Source organism: Camelus bactrianus, chromosome 12 (genome assembly GCF_048773025.1).
Source record: "Camelus bactrianus isolate YW-2024 breed Bactrian camel chromosome 12, ASM4877302v1, whole genome shotgun sequence".
Lineage (NCBI taxonomy): Eukaryota > Metazoa > Chordata > Mammalia > Artiodactyla > Camelidae > Camelus > Camelus bactrianus.
Window position 1 is genome coordinate 17,258,176 of NC_133550.1, and position 18,576 is coordinate 17,276,751.

Consider the following 18,576-nt stretch of genomic DNA (forward strand, 5'->3'; position numbering starts at 1 on the left):
TTACCACGACTTCCAACCCAGGTGGTATCACCCATTTGAAAGAACCCTGGAAATTTCTTGCATGTCTGCCTCTTCCAGAAATCAGCCAGGAAAGGAAGAGGAGGGAGGCTGGTCCCCAGAATCCTGTAGGTGTGGGGTGTGATACTCGCTGTAGCCACTACGGGGCGCGCGCAGGTCGCGGATTTCCCTGGTAGCTAGTCCGCGAGTCCCTCCAACCCCGGCACTGCCAGTTAATCAATTGGTCCCTAATCACTGCGCGCGGGTCCTCCGCCTTGCCGCCTCCAGCGGTATGAGATGGAGAGCAAGCCTCCGGCCTTGCAGACCTGTGAAGCGCGCCGAGCCCCTCTTTGTACTCATCCACGCCAACGGGCTTGGGACCCTGACCTTGAAGTCTTTTTTTCTCTCCGATCTCGGACACCTCTGTTTCTATTTACTAGCCATGTGAACTTGGCAAACCACTTCACCTCCCTGAGCCTCAGTTTCCTCAGCTGTCAAATGGGGGTTTATAAACACCTACCTCGCAGGGTTGTTGTGAGGATTTAATGCGATAATGTATGTAAAGCGCCTTGCGTAGTGCCTGGCACGCAATAGGCGCTCAATAAATCTAATAAGCTTCCCTTTGTCCAACCTTGGCATCTTCTTCCTTTCACCTACCCATTCCCCACAGTGTCCTTCCCCCAGGGCTTCTCCGCTCCTTCCCGCTTGGTGGGCGGTGGGGGAGACTCCTTTCTTTGAAGGAAACTCGCAGCCCACCCCTATCTCCCCCAGTCCGGACTCTCCCTTCCTTGCTCCCCCCCACCCCCGCTGGCTCTTCCCATTGCCCCAGTGCACTCCCCCCACCCCCCATTCCGGGCAAGGGCTGAGTCAGCCTGGGTAAATTTAGCCACCGACCTGGCGGGCGCGGGGGCTTCGCTCAGACTCAGTCGCGGAGTCCTGGCCCAGCCCTCGGCCCCGCCTCTGCCCCCCACCCCCACCGAGTCCGGCCAACTCCAACTCTGGCTCAGCGTTCAGATCCCCAGCCTCGCTCTCAAACCACTTAAGGTTTTGGTCTTCAATTATCTCAACGTCACACTCCCCACCCGCACCCAGAGAGACGGGCCAGGACAGGGAGTGGGGCAGGATGGCCTGGGAGTCCGCTAGCCTGGACCCTAACCTGGGCGCCTGGACCTGGTTCAGTGGAATACGGGGGCGGGATGAGGGGGTCCTCTTTGGACTTCTGAACCGGAAAGGAGAGCATTGGTCAGAATCACCCAGAACCCGCCTGGAACTCACACTGCCAGGTTTCAAACTAGGTCTTGCCGGAGAAAGTAAGTGGGATTCTCTTTGGGCAGAGATCAAAGGCCCCTGAAGTATGTCTCCCTTCCATATATAATTCTAACTACTATCAATTCTAACTACTGAGCATTTACTGAGCACCTGGGAGGAATTGGACACTGAGCTGGGCTCCAGGAAAGGGCTACGTGAGACCTACCTGACAATGGGGTGAAGGTGAAAACACACAGACAATGATGGATTTAGCAGTGGGTGTTAAGGACTATAAGGAGCCAAACAAGGCAGATTGTACGGATGGATTTTATGAGATCAGGAAAGGCTCCATGGAGGATGTGGCATTTGAGATAGAATTTGGGGAAAGGGATTCCAAGAAGAGGGAACAGCAGAAATAGAGGCATGGATTGGGGAAACAGGGTATGTTTAGGAAATTATCAAATGGTCTGGTTTGACTGGGGTTGATGACACATTCAGGGGCATTGTGGAAGATAAAGGCAGGAGTGAAGACTGAGGCCAGGTTGGGGTGAGCCTGGTCCAGATGAGGGCTGTGTGTCTTGGACTACTGGGCCTGAGAAGAGGATGGACTTCAGGCCAGGAAGAAATTTGAGGAAGACTAGGGAGTAGTGAGAGTACCTGCCTGGATTTGGCTAAGGCCCAGGCACTCCAAGGCTCTGGGGCTGGTAGGAGAGGTGAGCTGCATGGGAAAGTGGAGGGGCTGGCCCTGTGCAGGTAGGCTCCACTATGCTGCCTGGGTCTCTTTGAGGCTGAATACACAGGAGGCCAGTTTCTAAGGCTCACCTGCACTGTTACCATTGTTAGAGAACTAAGGTAGTGTTGTGTTTAGAACATGGACTCTGGGACCTGGCAGTCTGGGTTTAAATCTTGCCTCTACCTCATACCAGCTGTGTGACCTTGGGCAAGTTACTCAACCTCTCTGTGTCTTGGTAGCCTCAGTTATAAAATGGGATAATTAATAGTGCTTTTTTCATAGGCTTGTTGGGAGGATTAAATGATTCAGTATGTAAAATACTTAGAATAATGCCTGTACATAGTAAGTGATACATAATTGTTAAGCTCTGATTATTATTTCTTGCTAGGGTGTTTCATTAGTGTTGGGGGTGTTGGGATAGGAGATGGGGAAGAGAGAAGTAAAGGTAGGGGAAGAGGAGGAAAGGCAGCAGAAGCCAGGTTGAGAGGAGAGGGGATCCCTAGGGTGGAGACACACAGACTCTCAATGGATGAATGGTGCAGTGGGAGCACTGGGTGGTTAGGGTGTCAGTGCAACACAACCCTTCCCCCAGGATTTCCTCCATTTTTGCCTAAGGGTGGAATCTGCACCAGCTGCTGAAGATCTGGGGAGAAAGGGAGAGAGACAAGAGGAGGAGATACTGCAGATCTGGGGGCCAGCCCTTGGTGAGCCATATCTCAGACTGGCCCTGCAGGGCCCTGTGGGTGGGAGGCTGGAGGCTCCCTGCTGTGAAAATGACTTCTAAATCTGTCTGTGTCTGCCAGCTAGCCAGCCTCAAGACGGAGGCCACAACCACCTCCCACCTTGGGACAGCCTCACAGGTCAGGCGTAGGGAGAGCAATGCTGGAGGGTGTGGTCAGGGTCCGGCAGCAGCCCTCAGGTTAGCGCTGGACGCTCCTACCCTCCTAATAGCCAGGTTCTTCTCAGGGAAGCCCTTTTTGAATGGATCCAAGTTAATATGGCTTCAGAGGAGCTAAGAGCTTCCTCTCCCTTCAGAGTCTCAGGAGAGCCCTGGGACTCCCCTAAACCAGACACAGATGGGTGAATGAAACAAAGAATCAGGCCATATTCTGGTACTTCAAGGGATTCAGGGTCAGGAGTCTGTATGCATGTGACAAGGAGAGAACCAGAGAAGTGGCTGAACATGAGTACATACGTAATATGCAAAGTGTGTCTATGGGGAAAAGAGCCAGCCTTCACTCAGTTATTCATTAAACATGTATGCCAGGCCCTAGAGACACACAGGAAACTCAGACATGTTACCTGTCTTCAGGGAGCTCACAGTTCATGGTGTGTGTGAGATGGGGGAAGGGGTGTGGAAGAGGAAATTCAGTCATCACAGTGCAGGCAGTACAATATAATATATGTTGATGAAGGCATTCCAGAGGGTGTAGCAGAGTATCAAGGAAGGAGTGGCTCCCAAACTGTGACTTCTGGGGAGCTGGAACATATCCAGGCCTCTGGGAAACAAGTTACTGAGGGGGCATATGTTAGTGAAGGAAGGCTCAGGCTGGACACTGTCCTCTCTTCTGCATGTCCTGGCATGGGGTGAGATCCCTCCCTTGAAGTCCCTGGTACTACACAGTCTTTGATGAGTCCTTTTAGAGAAGAATTGTTTCATCCAGCCATCCATCTATGTATGCATGCATGCATCCATCCTTTTGTTCATTCATCCATGCATGCATGCATCCATCCATCCCACCAAACCATTTGTCATGCATTCATACATTTATCTATCTATCCATTCATTCATTCATCCATGCATCTATCTACTAACTTAACATGCCTAGCTCAGTGCTGCAAGAGATACCAAGATGAACAAAACACAAAGTCCATGTCCTCAGGAATCTAGAAGCCATAGAAGGATGAATAACATGCACAGATAACCACTTGTGGAACAGCCAGTATGTGCTGTTAATGAAAGTCCTGCTAAGAAGGTGCTTCAGAAGGCAGGGCCACTTTGCCAAGGGAAATTAGAAGAGCTTCTTGGAGGAAGGGACCTTTGAGGTGGATTTCAACAGGAGGAGATGGGGAAGAGGTGTATTTCAGGGTGTGGGCAAAAGTGGAGTGGTGGGAAAGCACACAGCTTTCACTGGGAACAGAGGCATGGGGAATGCAGAGTTGCAGAGGGATGGGATCCTGGAATGATGCGTGGGAGCCAGATCATGAAATGTTCCTTGAAAGCAAGGATTATTGCTTTTTAGTGAGAGGAATTAAGGGAGAGGTGAGTGGCAGAGAGTTTTTGAATTACATATGTCCCAGTTGCCTCCCCAACGTCTATAGCATTGTTTTCTCTGCTGTTTGATCATGAGCTTTGTTGGTCTTTTTATCTTGTAGAATTTCATGAGCTACTCAAGGGTAGAGTCTTTGATTTAGTTCTGTATCACCTACAAGCTTGCCCTGGAGCAGGCTCTCAGCAAAAGCTGGCAGAAGGAAGGAACAAATGATAAAAACTGTGCCATAGGAACACTGGCATGGCAATTTAGGATCAATACATAGGAGGAGGAGTGGCTGCTGCCTGGTGTGACCCCCACCCCAGCCCACCCGACTCAGAAGGGATGACCCTGCTTCCTTTGCTGGGGTCTCTCCAGGAGCTCTCCCAAAAGGCACCACAAGGTGGCGCTGTCCAAACTGTAGCTCTGAGTTCTGCCAATGTCCCTAACAGCGGTAGCTGGTAAAGTGCCCATTCAAGAACTGTCCCTGGCTGGTCAGAACTTTCTTTCAGCAAGTCCTGAGACAGAATGAAGAGTCTATGTGCAGCTATGGAAGAGAAGAGTCAACAGATTCCAACCCCAATGAAAGTACAGTCCTCAACTACACATCCATTCATTTGACAGGATCTACTACATGCCAAGTTACAAGGTTAGGCTCTTGGAAAAACAATAGTGACTGAGACACAGTCCTTGCCCTCAAGGAGCTCACTGTCTAGTCCTGTCCAAATCTTATTTTGCTTTCTCTCTCTCTCTCTCTTTATTACATACATTCACAAACCCTTGACCTGGGAAGCCATCTCCACATGAAATCTACTCTTTGGCATTGCTCACCCCTTCAAATCCAAGTTCCTCCCTAAGATTACTGCATGGCCGCATTAGTGTGAGCCCTGGATGCTCCTTCCTGGGATGGCTCCTCTTGCTCTTTCCCTGAGCTCCCTCACAAGCCCTTTTCCATTCTTTCTCCCAACTTCCCCCATCATACTCACACTACTCGGCCAGCCCTGATAGCTTTAGGGACCTCCTCAGGGTATGCTAGGTATGGGTTAGGGCCTCCCAATACCCTAGAGCTGTGTAGGCTACAGGGACATGAAGGTGGATCCACAGAAGGGCCCTGTGAGGGGCCACCGAACCAGAGAGGAGGAGTTGAAGAGTCCAGAAAACCAAAGACCTCAGAAACATGCCCCTCTGTGGCTTGAGGGCTCTGCCAGCCAAACCTGCCCCCAGACAGTCTGCCTTCTTTTCTTTTCTACTTTGGAGGGCCCAGACCTCTCCCTAGCAGCAATGCCATACTGGTTGGGAGGTGAAGCATTGTGGGACATTGTCCACTTTCCCATCATGCTCCAGGGCACCACTTAGCACTTGGCGGGTTTGGGAGAGCAGAGGAGGGAGGGTGGGTGCTGAGAGTGGGAGCCAAGCCCATCGAGGTCCCGGGAGTGAATGCCGCATTGTTGGCCAGGCCAGAGTCACAGATAATTACCTCAATTAGTGACAATGGGAGAGTAATAAATACAGGCTTAGTGTCTCCTACCCCACCAGGGCTCCGAAGATTAATCCAGGCTGACGGGCGGGCCCTGAAAGGCGTGATGGACAATTCATTAAACTCCCCAAATGCCGCACAACCTGGGCGTGAAGGCTGAGTTAGCCCCCTGGGGGCTGCGCCTTTGTCCTGATTGTGTGTCTCCGCCACAGCAGAGCCGGGCAGCCCCCAGAGAGCGGGGAGGTGAGTGGGGCTCCCCTAGCCGGGCCGGGCGACGGGGGGATTAGGCCTTGGTCCGGCCCTGGTTGCCCTGGCACACTGGCCCGGCCGGGCTGGAATGTCCGTGGGGGGGAGCTGGCCGAGCGGAGGGGCGGGGCCGACAAGGTGGGGTAAGGGGGGCACACAAAACCGGGGGCAGAAGGAGTTAATTAGACGCCAGCCGAGGAGGGCGAGGGGCCACAATAGGGCTGAGGGGCCGCCAGGGACGGCCCCTTCACTTCCGAGGATTAATAGGGAAGAGAGAGAAGGGAGGGGTCCAGCTCTAGGGGTGGAGAGCTGGGAGCTTCCCAGGGTGGCACTGCCCCCTCTTGCCCAGGTTGGTACCTACTTGGTGAGTGGCTGGGAGGCAGGAGGCTCTGGCAGCCTGGGCAGGTGCCCTCAGCCTTTCACCGAGTGGCTCTTTCTTCCTTGCATGGCACCTGCATTGGTAGGATGATTGGGCAGGGAGGAGAGAAAGGACTCTCTCATTTATCAGGGAGGTAGTAGAAGCAGGAATGTTTAGGGGCCCCATTCTCAGTGAGCCCGCTTCTCCCCCGCAACCTACTCTGAGGCAGAACCAGGAGCCTGAAGCTATATCCTGCCTTATGAGGTTGTCAGGTTAAAGCCAAGAAGTCCATAGGAGGGGCTGGAGCTGGTGTGAGTGCACGGGAGTAGGGGCTGCGGGGTGTGCATGCCCATACTCGTGCATACACGCAGATACGCGTGTGCACAGGGCTTGGTGTTCAGCAGGCCCTCAGCCAATATCTGTTGAATGAATGAGTGAACTTTGGTGCTGGGTGTGAGGAGAAGTGGTGCTGGGCTGCACCATGACACAGAGTGAGTGGACTTGGCACCATTCATTCTGAGCTTCCAGCCATGACCCAGGGAGTATGGGGACCCCACCTCCGAGCAGATGAGCAAATGTCCAGAAAAAATGAAGTGGCAGTGGTTCCTTCTCTTTGAAAAGGGCAAAAAAGAAAAAAAATGCAGTAGCCTCTTGGAAGCCCCACTTCCTCCTGGGCCCCAGGGAACAGGGCAGCCCTGGCTCCTCCCTAGGAGCCACCCCACCCTATCCCCTCCCAGGGGATGACAAGGGAGAGAGTTGGCGGCAGTTCCCTGGGCATATTTATAACCTGCTGCTCGCTCACCAGCGTCTGCTTTTAGCCCAGACGGGGGAGGGGGCAGGGGGGTGGTCTGTCTCATGCTGGGCGCCCTGGCTGGGTGTGGAAAGAGTGAGTAAGGGTGAGTGGTGGGCAGCTCTGCATGGATATTCCTGCTCACACCACAGCCAAACAGCTTATTTTCTCCTCATTTTGTTATTTTTCTCCCTCTGGCCTGGAGAAGAGGACTGAGCCAGCCTGAGGTGGGGGGGTGGGGGATGCTAGACCCTGGGGTATTTGCAGCCCCACTGACGGGGTTTTTCCAGGGTGCGTGTGGCAGGGTGTGTGTGGTGCCGGCTTGCTGACCCCCTGGGGACTGTGCAGGCCCAGTCCTCTCAGCTTTTCCGCTCCCCCCAGGATATTTCAGGACTAGTGCCTCCCTCACTTACTGAGGCCAACCATGTGTCTGGGGTCCCTGCCGGTCTCAGATCCTACCTGAGGATCAGAGGTGGGCGGGAGGATAGCCTGGTGGATAGGGCAAGGCTGGGGCATCAGGCCCATTCCTGATAACACTGTCCTATGGTGACCCCCGCACCAGCCTGCCCCGGGCCCTGAGACCTCTGTGAGGCCTCGCTCTAGGCACAGCTGCTCTCCTCCCAGGATTTACCCGTCCAGTGTGAGGATGGCACAGATGATCAGAATAAAATAATTAGCTCCTAGGTAGTGCTTTACAGCTCCTACGGCCCTTTTGCTGGCTTTTTTCGTTTCATTACAGCATGCCCCCTTGAGGGCCCAGCCTGTTCTGCAGTTCCCTACCCCTTCCCTCGAAGCCCCAGTGCCTGAAAGTGAAGGGCCTCCATCCTGAGGACTTCAGTATGGGAGTAAGTCCTTAAACCTCACGCATGTGCAGAGGGCTTTACACTTCACTGAGCCTTCACTGCACTGCCCCTGTTACCCTAACAATATCTGTCAATGTGCTTGATTCCCTGGCCAGACTGTAAACTCTTCCAAGCAGGCTCTGTGGCTCATTCATCACTGTATCCCCAGCGTTTGGCATATGCCTGGCACAGAAGAGGTGTCAGCAAGCGTTCAGATGACCCGAGGTTTCACATACATTATCTCATCTGAACCTCATCACTTTCATGAACAAGAGGACTAAGTACCAACAACTATCTCTGTTGAATAGACAAAGCAACGGAAGCTGAGAAAGCAATAGATTTTTTGAAAGGCTGGTTCAGACCAGAACAGGATTCACTGCTTCCCTTTTTCTTCTTCCAGCTCCTATGTGTAGCTCAGCTCAGAGCCCACCCCCAACTTCTAGGCCTGAAAGCAGATACGGATTCTAGAGAGTTAGGAGTTAGGTGAGAGTGGTTGGGGACATCTGCCAACGCTTCCACTCCCCACCCTCTGCTTCTCCCCGAATCTGGGTATTGTCCAGCAGGGGCCCAAGCCCCTTCTCCTGCCTCTGGCAGCTCATTAACTTCTTGCTTTGGGAGCTGGAGGATCTAATAACTCGTTGGTTTAGAGACTGGACATTCTTTGCAGGGGGTTCTTTACTGGAAACCCAAGGCTTGTCAGGTGCCTTCTACCCAGGATCAATAAGATTTCTCTTCCACCCCCTCAGCTGCCCATCAGAGCTGAGCTGGTGCTAGCTTGGTGGATAGAGAGAAAGGGAAAGGGATGTCCTTGCAGAGTTGAGCAGCTCCTGGCTCCACTCCCCTACCCCCATACATATCCCAAAGGCCAACAGCGGTCAGAGTTCACACAGCCAGGGAGAGGTGGGAGGCAGCAACAGCAGCAAAAGAGTCCCGGGGAGAGGGGGAAATTCTCCAGTAGGCTGGGATCAGTTGTTGCTCTTGGGGGTGGAGTGCTTCACAGCTCCCCCTTCCCTTTGGGTCCTCCCCTGGGGGGAAGTGTTAGGATTAGGAACAGACATTAGAGCTCAGGAAGCCATTAGTGTTTGTCTAAAGTTAGGTTAAGGCTAAGGTTAGACCTAGACTTAGGGAGAGGGAGAGGATTAGAGTTAGAGGTACATTTAGGGCAGTGGGTAGGATTAGTACTGCCCCAACTTTGGTGAAATGCACACAGAGGTATCGGTGTTGTTAGTAAAAGAATCCTCATTCGGGCTCTTTAGGGCAATGGCTAGCTTCATGGTTTGGTTATGGATCACACTTGGGTTTCCTTTGCTTACACTGGTTTAAATCTAGCCTCTATTGGATTTTAACCCACTTGCTCCTTTCTTCTCCCTCATCCTCATCTCTGAACTTTGGGGCACATCACTTGTTACCCAGATTCTACTGAGCCCAAGTGTTGGAAGATCCAAATAAGGTGTTTCCTCATCTTGGGGAGGGGAGTGGCTTCCCCACTGCCCAACACCCTGACCACAGTTGGCCCAGATGGGCTTCAGGGACCAAAAGCTCTACATTGGGGGCAGCAGCACCCTTTCTGTTTGAGTTTCTCTTTCTTCTTCAGTTTCTTTTCAGAACACCACGGCTATCACTCAGTTGTGGCTATTTTCACAACTCTTCTACATAGGAAAGGCAGGCTTAGAGTTTGTTTGTTTAATCCCCACTCAGCAGGGGAGGAAACTGAGGCAGTTATGGACTTGCCCAATATCACACAGATTCGTTTTCAAATAGGAAGAACACTGCAGGGTCTTTTGGCTCCTGAGCAGTTTATTCTAGAGACCTGGCTCTCCAGTAGCCTCGTTAGGGTCATCCAAGGGACAGAAGCTCAGAATCCTCTTCTAGGGCCAGGAAATCAGTCCCCCAACAATGTATCCTATCTGTTTAAAGGAGGTAAGCAATGGTGTGTTCTGGATTCAAGGAAAAGCCACCAAGTCATTGATAAAAATAGAGATTTTATTCTGCAGAGGAAGATACTACGTTGGTGGGGGCGAGGAGCCACTAATAGCTACAGTGGAAGGAAATACTGATTCCGGTAGGCAAAGGCATCTTTGAGAAATTGAGGAGAGGAGAAGAGGGGTCAGAAAAGGCTGGAGGGCAGAAGGAGAGAAGAATAGCAAGGGATTGGGTTGGGGTGGAAGTGGTCTCTGCAAACCAGGCTGGAACCCAGCACAATAAATAGTTTTATTTACAACAACCAAACTCGTGGCTTTGTATCCACGTTTCAGTGCAAATTATTTACACACTGATGAGGAGGCAGGACAGGAAGGGGTAGGAGGTTGCCGAGGGAGGCATGGCTCACAGCTGTTCAATGGCTCCAGAGACAGAGGCTGGGAGAATGGGGATATTTCTGTTGGGTCCCCCAACCTCATTTTCCACATCACAACAGCTGCGCTTTCACCCTGGAACCTCCCTCTTCAGCTGTAGGTGGGGAGGAGAAAGGCCCTGATGCCCAGGTGTGTGTTCAGGGTCTGCTCCCTTGGCAGGAGAATGCGACCTGGAGAAAACGGAGGATAAAGGAGAGGGAGAGAGGCAGGGGGGTTGCTGGCGCGGTGGAAGCGGAGCAACATGTTAGGAGCTGACCCTGATGGGGGAGGGGACGAATCCTTCTCTCACCTCCTGGCCAAGCAGAGGGCAGTGCAACAAGGGGTCTCCCGCGGAGAGGGAGGGAGGTAGGTCCAGGGCAGGTCAATCAGGATGGCCAGAGGGTTCATGCCGCCCCAGGCAAGTGGTTTCAGGAGTCCCCGGGTAGGAGAAGGTGGGAGAAAAGACTGGGTACGAATAAATCGCGGAGTGTGGCTGGAGGGACTGGGTGGGCGCAGATCAGGGTCTTAGGTGCCAGAGAATCTGTTCGGGGGTGGGCTTGAAGAGAACCCTCCTCCGGGCGAGCCCGCGCAGCGCCTCACAGGCACTCGTGCAGGACGCGCGTGTGCGTGCAGTTGCGGCAGCTGACGTGGCAGCACCAGTGGAAGGTGCAGTTGCAGCGCTCCGTGACGCGCTGCGTGCGCGTGCGGTGGCCCCGGCCACAGCAGAGCAGCTCGCAGCCGTCCAGCGCGGGCGACGAGCTGTTGCAGGCGCGCCCCGCCGTGCCCGCTGTACCCAAGCGTCCGCTGTATGTGCAGAAGTTGGGCGATTTCTCAAAGTAGACGAGGTCGTGAGGGGAGGGCGGCTTGTGCGCTGGGTCTTCCGGCTCGAGGCGCAGCAGTTCAGCCCGCGAGGCGCGGTTGCTGCCGCGGTTACCGTAGAGGACGCGCGAGGCGCCATCGAAGCGGTCGCGCAGCACGTCCCCCACGGCGCGCAGCGTGGGCAGCCGCATCCAGCACGTGCGCACCGTGCACGAGCCGGACATGCCGTGGCACTTACACTCCTGGCGCATCTCAGAGAACACCGTCTGGGGGAAAGGAGAAAGAATGGTGTCCCAAGGCACTGTCAGAGCCGCAGCCACTATCCCAGATACCGCCCCCTCCCGGACGCCGCCGAGCCCTTAGCAAAGGCCCAAGCCTAGGCGAGCCCAAGGGAAGGGAGGCACGCAAAGTCCCGCGGAGATCTGGACATCAGGCCCAACTCTGCTCCACCGAGAAAATCTGTCTCGGCCTCTCAGCTTTATTTTTTGAATCTGTACAATGGAGGAGCTGTAGGCAATACATTCCACGAGTTGCCTGACTCCTAAGCTCTTCCTTGTCAGCCAGTATCTCTTCTATTCTCTGGCTTCCTTCCAAGCCTCCACTGCCCCCAGATACCCTCGCCTGGTTCCTTACCCTAACCCTTGGTCTTATCACCAGTCATTACTTCCCAAGTTCGAGGTTACCCCCTGCGCAGGGACCCCGAGATCCCTGCCACTCTTTGCTTCGGGTGCAGAGACCCTCAAGCCCGCTCACCGTGCGGCCCGCCTCGTTGTTGTGAAGGTTCATGAGGAAGCGCAGGTCCCGCCCCTTCTCCCCGGAGTCCACAAACTCCCTGCCAAAGAGGCGGCCGAAGTCAATGTTGTCGCTGCAGCCCCCCCAGTGCCAATCGGGACCCCCCGGGCCGCGCCGCCGGTAGTCGCACGTGCAGGACTCGATGGAGCCCTCCGAGCAGGAGCGCGCCACCGAATGGGTGACCCCGGCTGAGGTGATGGCGAAGATAAATGCAGTTTCCCGACAGCCTGTTGGGGAAGGAAGCGGGGATCAGCAAGGGAGCACGCAGGGTGCAACCTGCACCTTCTGTGGTGAGCTTGGAACCCTTGAGTCCTCTGTCCCGACTCCGCCCTTGGAGTCCCGAAAGCCCTGCGGCCCGCGGTGTGCGAAGCTGTTCTCACGGAGAAAGCACGTGCGTGGGCACGTAGGCACGTCCACGCTTGTAATCACGCGTTACTGAGACTCAGGGCGCATTTTGGCTCCTCAGTGGAAGTGAGGCAGCCCCAGAGAGAAGAACCGAAAAGAGGGGAGCAGAAGAGTTCTGCACCGCCAAGACCTTTCCGTAGCCCAAACTTTCTGCCCATGTCAGCGATGCAAGCCTTGCTAGGCTGGAGGCAAGACTCACGCCCACAGAGAGCAGCTTCCCAGGCTCCTTTGAGAGGGACTGAAGGGGAGAGCGATAGCCAGCCAGCGTCCACGACTCAGAACTCTCTCTGGCGCAGTGGCTCATAAAACTTAAGTTTCGTGCCCGAAGTTCACGGCTTGAAAGCGCCTGGTAGAACGAGTCTGGCCCAGAGCTGGCACTGGCATGAAGCTATTGGCGGGTGGATCGTGTGACTTTGCAGACGCCCAGGACATCTTCCCTGCACTTGCCCGCCCCTGCCCTGGGGGTGACCCTGCCTTCCCCTGGTGCCGGAAGCGTTGCCTTCCTGGGTACCCACCTCGGTTGACGATTTTGCCGAAGAGGTGGGGCCCTGAAGCCGTGGGACAGTTCCAGCGGCGGTTCCGGAACTGCCACTTGCACTCTCGCACAGCGCTCTGCAGCCCCCCGCTCACACTGTGGAGGATCCCAGGGTTCTGGCGGATCAGCCGCCGCTGTTTGCGGCTCAGCAGCTGCAGGCTGGGCTCGAGTACCAGTTGCAGGCTCTTAGAGTCGGTCAGCAGGTTCGTGGAGGAGGCTACGTTCACGATGCCCCTGGTGAGACGCATGATAGGAGCTCAAGCTCTGGAAGGAGACGTGCACCCTAACCAGAAACGTCATGCCCACCCTGTCCTCTTCCTGGGGCTATTAGCCCGAGAAAGAGCGATGGGAGATCAATAATAAGGTAATGACTCCGCGCTCCCGGGCTCACTAGTTTGAAAGGACTGGGAGTCCAGACTTTTATGTGCCCAGGAGTCTTAGGGCTGCTCGGGATCCTGCGCCTGGGACTGGACAGCGGAGGCATGGGGAACCCGGTGACTAGACGTTCACCTTGGTTCTCAGAGCCTGCTTCCCGGCAGCCTGGGCGAGGAAACCCTGGCCTACAGTGCATGCCCACCCAAGGCGTGAAATGCTTAGGGGTCCCACCCTCTTCTTGTCTCCTTTCTGAGTTCATGCCTGGCCCTTCGCTACCCGCTACCCGAGTCTGGGAGACCTGTGGTGTGGCTACCACCGTGAGGCTCGGTTTTGGGCTCAAGGAAGAAGGGCGGTGCTAAATGGAAGTGGGCTCCCTGCCTGGAGTATAATGGGCCACCAGGCACTCCATTCACCCCACTTTAGCAGAGCTGGATTCTCTGGAGCAGCTCCGCTCCAGAGCGCCCCTCGGTGTCTCAGAGGGAAGTCAGAGCGCTGGAGGGAGCCGGTCTGCGGACGGATCCCAGAGCGTGGGAGCTGGATGGGGCTGGCCCCTGGCTCTGTGCCCCGAGACAAGTGGCGACCCCGCACCAGCTCACTTACCACCATCGGCCACTGCTGTTGGCGGCCAGGGCTGCAGGGAGAGCGGCCAGCGCCAGCAACAGCGTAGCGGAAACCCAGCCGGGCAGCAGCGCCCGGTGCCCCATGGCCTGCCCGGCCTTGCCCGCTCTGTGCTGCAGTTGGGGCGGCTTTGGCTGCTGCCCGCGGCGGTGGGACGGGACGCGGCGGTGGCGGCAGTGGCGAGAGTTCGCAGTCTGGCTCTAACAGCCCTGGGGGCGGGCAACCGGCTGCATGGCTCGCGGTCCCAGCTGGTGGGCTGAGGCAGCCACGGCGGGCGGCACCGCCTCTTATAGTTGCGGCTCTGGCTGAAATGACGATGGGAGGTTGCCCCGCGGGGCCGCACTGTGGCACCAGGGCGCACCGGTCAGGGGCGCAGACAATGGGCAGCGAGCGGGGCCGTGGCTCCCCGCCCGTCTGAGCCGAGAGCTGACGGGCTGGCCGTCGGGGCTCACCCCCGCCCCCTGCCCGGTGGCTCCCGCCTCCGGGCCTGCACTGGCCGCCGACCCCTCCCCTTGGGACGCCCTCCCACGCGCGCCCGCCTCACTACTCTGCGCGCCCGGAGCCCGTCGGGGACCACCGTCCGCCAGGGGGCGCAGCGAAAATATGCTTTGGGGACAAATTTGCCAGGAACCCAGCCGCTTTGCTGCCCGCTGCCATGGGGCTGTACCCTCGACGTCACCCCGGGCCCCGCCGGCGTCCCCTCTCTCCCCCATCCTGAGTGGAAGAAGGAAAACTGTGGTTCTGGGCAGCGACTCCAGGGAGACGTCTCCCCGCCCAGGAATCCCCGACGGCTGGACAGGAAAGGAAAAAGGGGAGACTGGGGGTGGGGGTGGGGCTGTGGCCAGGAAAATCCCAGGGGTGGGTTGCGGGGTGAGCTGACCAAACAAAGCCCTCAAACATTAGGCAGAGGCGGTTTGTGCTTGTGGGCTGAGAGTGCACAAGTGGCTGTGCTTGTGTGAACGTGTAAATAGGACAGTGCACGTGTGAGTGTGAGAATGTGTATGAGTATGTTCTGAGGGGATGCACATTCATGTGTGTCCTCATGGGCAGAAACTCCATGTTCTGAGGAGGGATGTTGGGAGACTTTCCCAAGGATCTTGGAACTTAGGCCAAAAGGGATCATCCAGTCATCTTTTCACAGCCACCACCTGGGGCAGTGCATCATCTCCTATGTGTCAGGAAGGAGGTGGCAGCTACATCAGGAGAGACCCAGAAGGTTGACTGAGGAAGAGTGTCTGGAACTGTGTGTGGAGGTGGGTGGATGGATGGATGCGTGGGAGTTCAATATGCATACATGTGTCACTTCCACCCTGTTTACCTTGTGTCATCCTATGGTGTGTCACCCTATGGCATAGGTCAACTTGTGCATGTCACTGGGGGAGGAAGAGGAGGCCTGTAACCAAGGTGGTATCAAGATGGGTGAGGCCTGGAGTGGCTAAGTCTCAGAGGAAAGGAAGGGCAGTGGAGTAGATGTCAGGTGTGCATATGGAGGAGCTGGGAGAGAAGGGCTGCTGGCTAAACCGAAGCCAGAATAGGGAACTTGTGCCTCCATGTGTCTGCTTTTTTTTAAAAATTTATTTTTCTGCCAAGTTTCTGTCTCCACTCCCCCTAACAAAAACTCTGGCTCTTCTCACTCTCACCATGCCAGGATACCTAGGGTGCCTGTGACCATCTCATCCTTTATACACTTTTCTCTCTCATGTCCCCACTTAATCTCAGCCTCAAGGCCACCTCTGCCTCCTATTGAAGAAGTAGCTGCTGTTCCCTATGTGGGGCCTAGGGGGCACTGCCAGCCTGATTATTATGCCCTACCACCACACACAGATGGCCTCTGGAAGGGGGGGAGGATCTCATTTACATCTCTCTTCTCTCCTCATTTTACAGAGGAAAAACTAGATTAGGCAGTTGTCCAAGGGCCACATAGCTAATAAATGAATAAATGATAAAGCCAGGTTAAAACCCAGACCATTTTGGCTCAAAGCCCATGCTCCTTCCACCTTACTGGCAGCTTGTGAATGTGCAGAAGTAGCAGGCTGGGGACCCTTCTCAAAACTGACAGATAAATGCAAATGATCTTTAGGGTCTTCCTGCCTCCCTTTTGGATCCTCTGTTTTTCATTTTCCCTGCATTTAGGATGCTTTTTGACTGAATAATGTACCCAGGCCTGATCCTACAGAGTTCCAAGTCCCAGAAATGACCAGGTCTCCCCTCTAATGCAGAGAAATCACTCTAAGGAATAATGCCTGGTAAGTTTAATCTTCCTGGGGCACATGCATTTTAAATGAGATGCATATTTAACCCAAATGAAGCCTGATGGAGGTTATTTTTGAGGGGAATACTTTCCCAGGCCCTTTGCCCAGTCCAGTATACCTGGCCCCTCCAAGGATGTGACCCTGAGGGCCAAGGGATACTGGCCATGCATCCTCCACAGGCCCCAATGCCAGGAGTCTCTGCAGAGGCCACCCAGCATGGATGGCTTGCATAAATAGACAGTGTACCATGGGCAGCTGGTCCTTTGTCCCTTAGGAGTTTCTTCCCACTGGAGCCTGGGTCACATCTTTTGGCTTGGTGGGAGGAGGAGTGAGCTGGGCTGTAAGAAGGGCAGCCCAGTCTGTGGCCACTGGTGACAAGCAGAGGTGGGAAGAGGAGAAAGAAGGATCCAGTGCCCTTCATTCCACCATTCTGCCCACCAGGAATAGTGGGAAAGAGTGGGATGGCTCTAGGTCTTGGTCACATTGTGTTTGTCCTGGTCCAAATTTTCTATTTAGATCAAATCATAACTCTGTCAATTGTCCTCTCTTTCTTTCCTGCATCATCAATTTACCTCCCTACTGGGTCATACCCATAAGCATACAAATATGCTGTAATGTCTCCCATCTGAAAAATCCAAAAGCTTCCTTTAACTTCACATTACCACCCAAGATTGCCCCATTTCTCTGCTCTCTGTTATTGCAGAACTCAAAAGTGTTCCTTTAATCACCAGTACCAGTTTTTTCTTTATTCTCCCTTTTTACCACCCTAATCACAACTTTGAACCCTCTATATTTCCTTATCAAAATCATCCATGACCTCCATTTTGCTCTACAGTAAAATCTCAGTTCTTCCCCTAATCAACTTTTTAGGAACAGCAGGCAGATTTGAACACTTCCTTCTTGAAATATTGTCACTTGATTTCTGGAACACCATTCCTACCTTCCTGGCTGCTCACCTTCTCAGTCTGTTTATCTGGTTCCACCTTTGTACCCAGTTTCCACATGACTCGTTGGAGTGCACCCCAATTCAATCTGGAGCTTCTTCTTGGTCTACGTGCATGCCCTTGGTGAACTATCTAGTCTCACACTCCCTAATTTTACCTCTGGCCCTGAACTCTGGACTTGTATATCTAATACTTGAATAAACATCTCAAAATGTACAAGGTCCAAAACTAAGCTCCTGATTCTTCCCTTGCACCTGCTCTTTTTTGTCATGTCCATCTCAGTAAATGGCAGCTCCATCCTTTCAATTACTCTGGGCAAGAATCTTAGAGCCATCCTCCACGTGTCTGTTTCTCATACTCCGTGTCAAATCATTTTTTAAAAAATCCCACCCTTCTAAAATATATGTAGAATCTGATCCATTCTTTTTTTCCCTTTTAAAATTGAAGTATTGTTGATTTACAATGTTGTGTTAGTTTCTGGTGTACAGCACAGTGATTCAATTGTACATTTGAATCCGATGCATTCTTACCACTCACTCCTGCAGCACAGGTCAGAGCCACCATCATCTCTTTCCTGTATTATGGCAATAGCCTCCTAACAGCTCTCCCTGCCTCTGCCCTTGCGCCTCCAAAATCTATTTTCCACACAGCAGCCAGAGACATTCTTTCTAAAACAAAGTCAGATCATTGCATTCTCTGTTCAGAATTTTCCAACGAGTCCCTATCTCACTCAAAGGAAGAGGCAAAATCTTTATGTTGCCTACAAGGCCCTATATCATCTGACCCTGCTCCTTCCTTGTCCTCTAACTTGACTGCCTGCCACTCTCCTCTATGGGTTCCTCCCTCAGTCACACTGGCCTCCTTGCTAATTCCTTGAACATACCCAGTAAATGCCTATCTCAAGATCTTTGCACCTGCTTTTCTGCCTTCTAGGGTGTCCTTCCTCAGATGTCTCCATGAGTTTTTTTCTTCACATCCCTTTTCCTCCCCCTATATAAAATGGAATTCCACTATCTCCTTTACCCTGTTTTGTTTTTCTCTGTATCAGTTTTGACCATGGATAACTTTAAAGTCTGAAAGTCAAAAATCAGTTGCAAACCACTCCCATGGAATAGGAATAGGGGAAAGAGTTGTTGGAGAGGTAAGAGGCTTTACCTTGAATGGGTCTAGGGAGGCATCAGGGGACCAAAGCTGAGTTTGTGGGCAGAGGAGCCTGCCTTCCTTTGAAGCACCAGCAGGTGGCACTACCTCCTTAGGCTGGAAAGGCATCCACCTTCGTTAGAGAAGAGGGCAAAGTTCTGTCGTGGGTGATCCCACAGATTTGTTGGGGCCAACTGCTGAATGTGGGGGGTTTCCTGAGAGTCCAGCGCAGCGGACCCTTTGGTGCCTCCAGGTGGCGGCCTGCGGTGCTGCAGCAGAAGGCGTGAGAGGCAGAGGGTGGGCAGCACAGCTGAGCTCACCGCCGCCGCGGGCGCATCCATCCCTCCCGGGCCTATAATTTGGGTTCCCCGGGCCTGGCCGCCCCTATCAGCGGCTCAGCAATAGATGAGTCACCCGGGA

The 18,576-nt window shown here is 54.0% G+C and overlaps 2 protein-coding genes across 3 annotated transcripts in view; one reads left to right on the forward strand and one right to left on the reverse strand.

Annotated features, from left to right (window-relative positions):
- Nucleotides 1-616, forward strand: part of DDN (dendrin) — a 6,958-nt gene extending 6,342 nt beyond the window's left edge. For both annotated transcript variants that reach the window (XM_074374938.1, XM_074374939.1), the window contains one exon: nucleotides 1-616. This exon is cut by the window's left edge and continues 2,866 nt beyond it. The gene's annotated coding sequence lies outside the window, so the exon portion shown is untranslated.
- Nucleotides 617-9,937: 9,321 nt separating this feature from the next.
- WNT1 (Wnt family member 1) lies at nucleotides 9,938-18,555 on the reverse strand. The gene is made up of 4 exons (XM_074374942.1): nucleotides 13,803-18,555; nucleotides 12,808-13,061; nucleotides 11,849-12,114; nucleotides 9,938-11,361 (listed from the first exon to the last, which is right to left on the reverse strand). Exons 1-4 carry the CDS (start codon nucleotides 13,904-13,906, stop codon nucleotides 10,873-10,875), a joined length of 1,113 nt encoding a protein of 370 aa, XP_074231043.1. The 5' UTR covers nucleotides 13,907-18,555; the 3' UTR covers nucleotides 9,938-10,872.
- Between the last annotated feature and the right edge of the window lie 21 nt (nucleotides 18,556-18,576).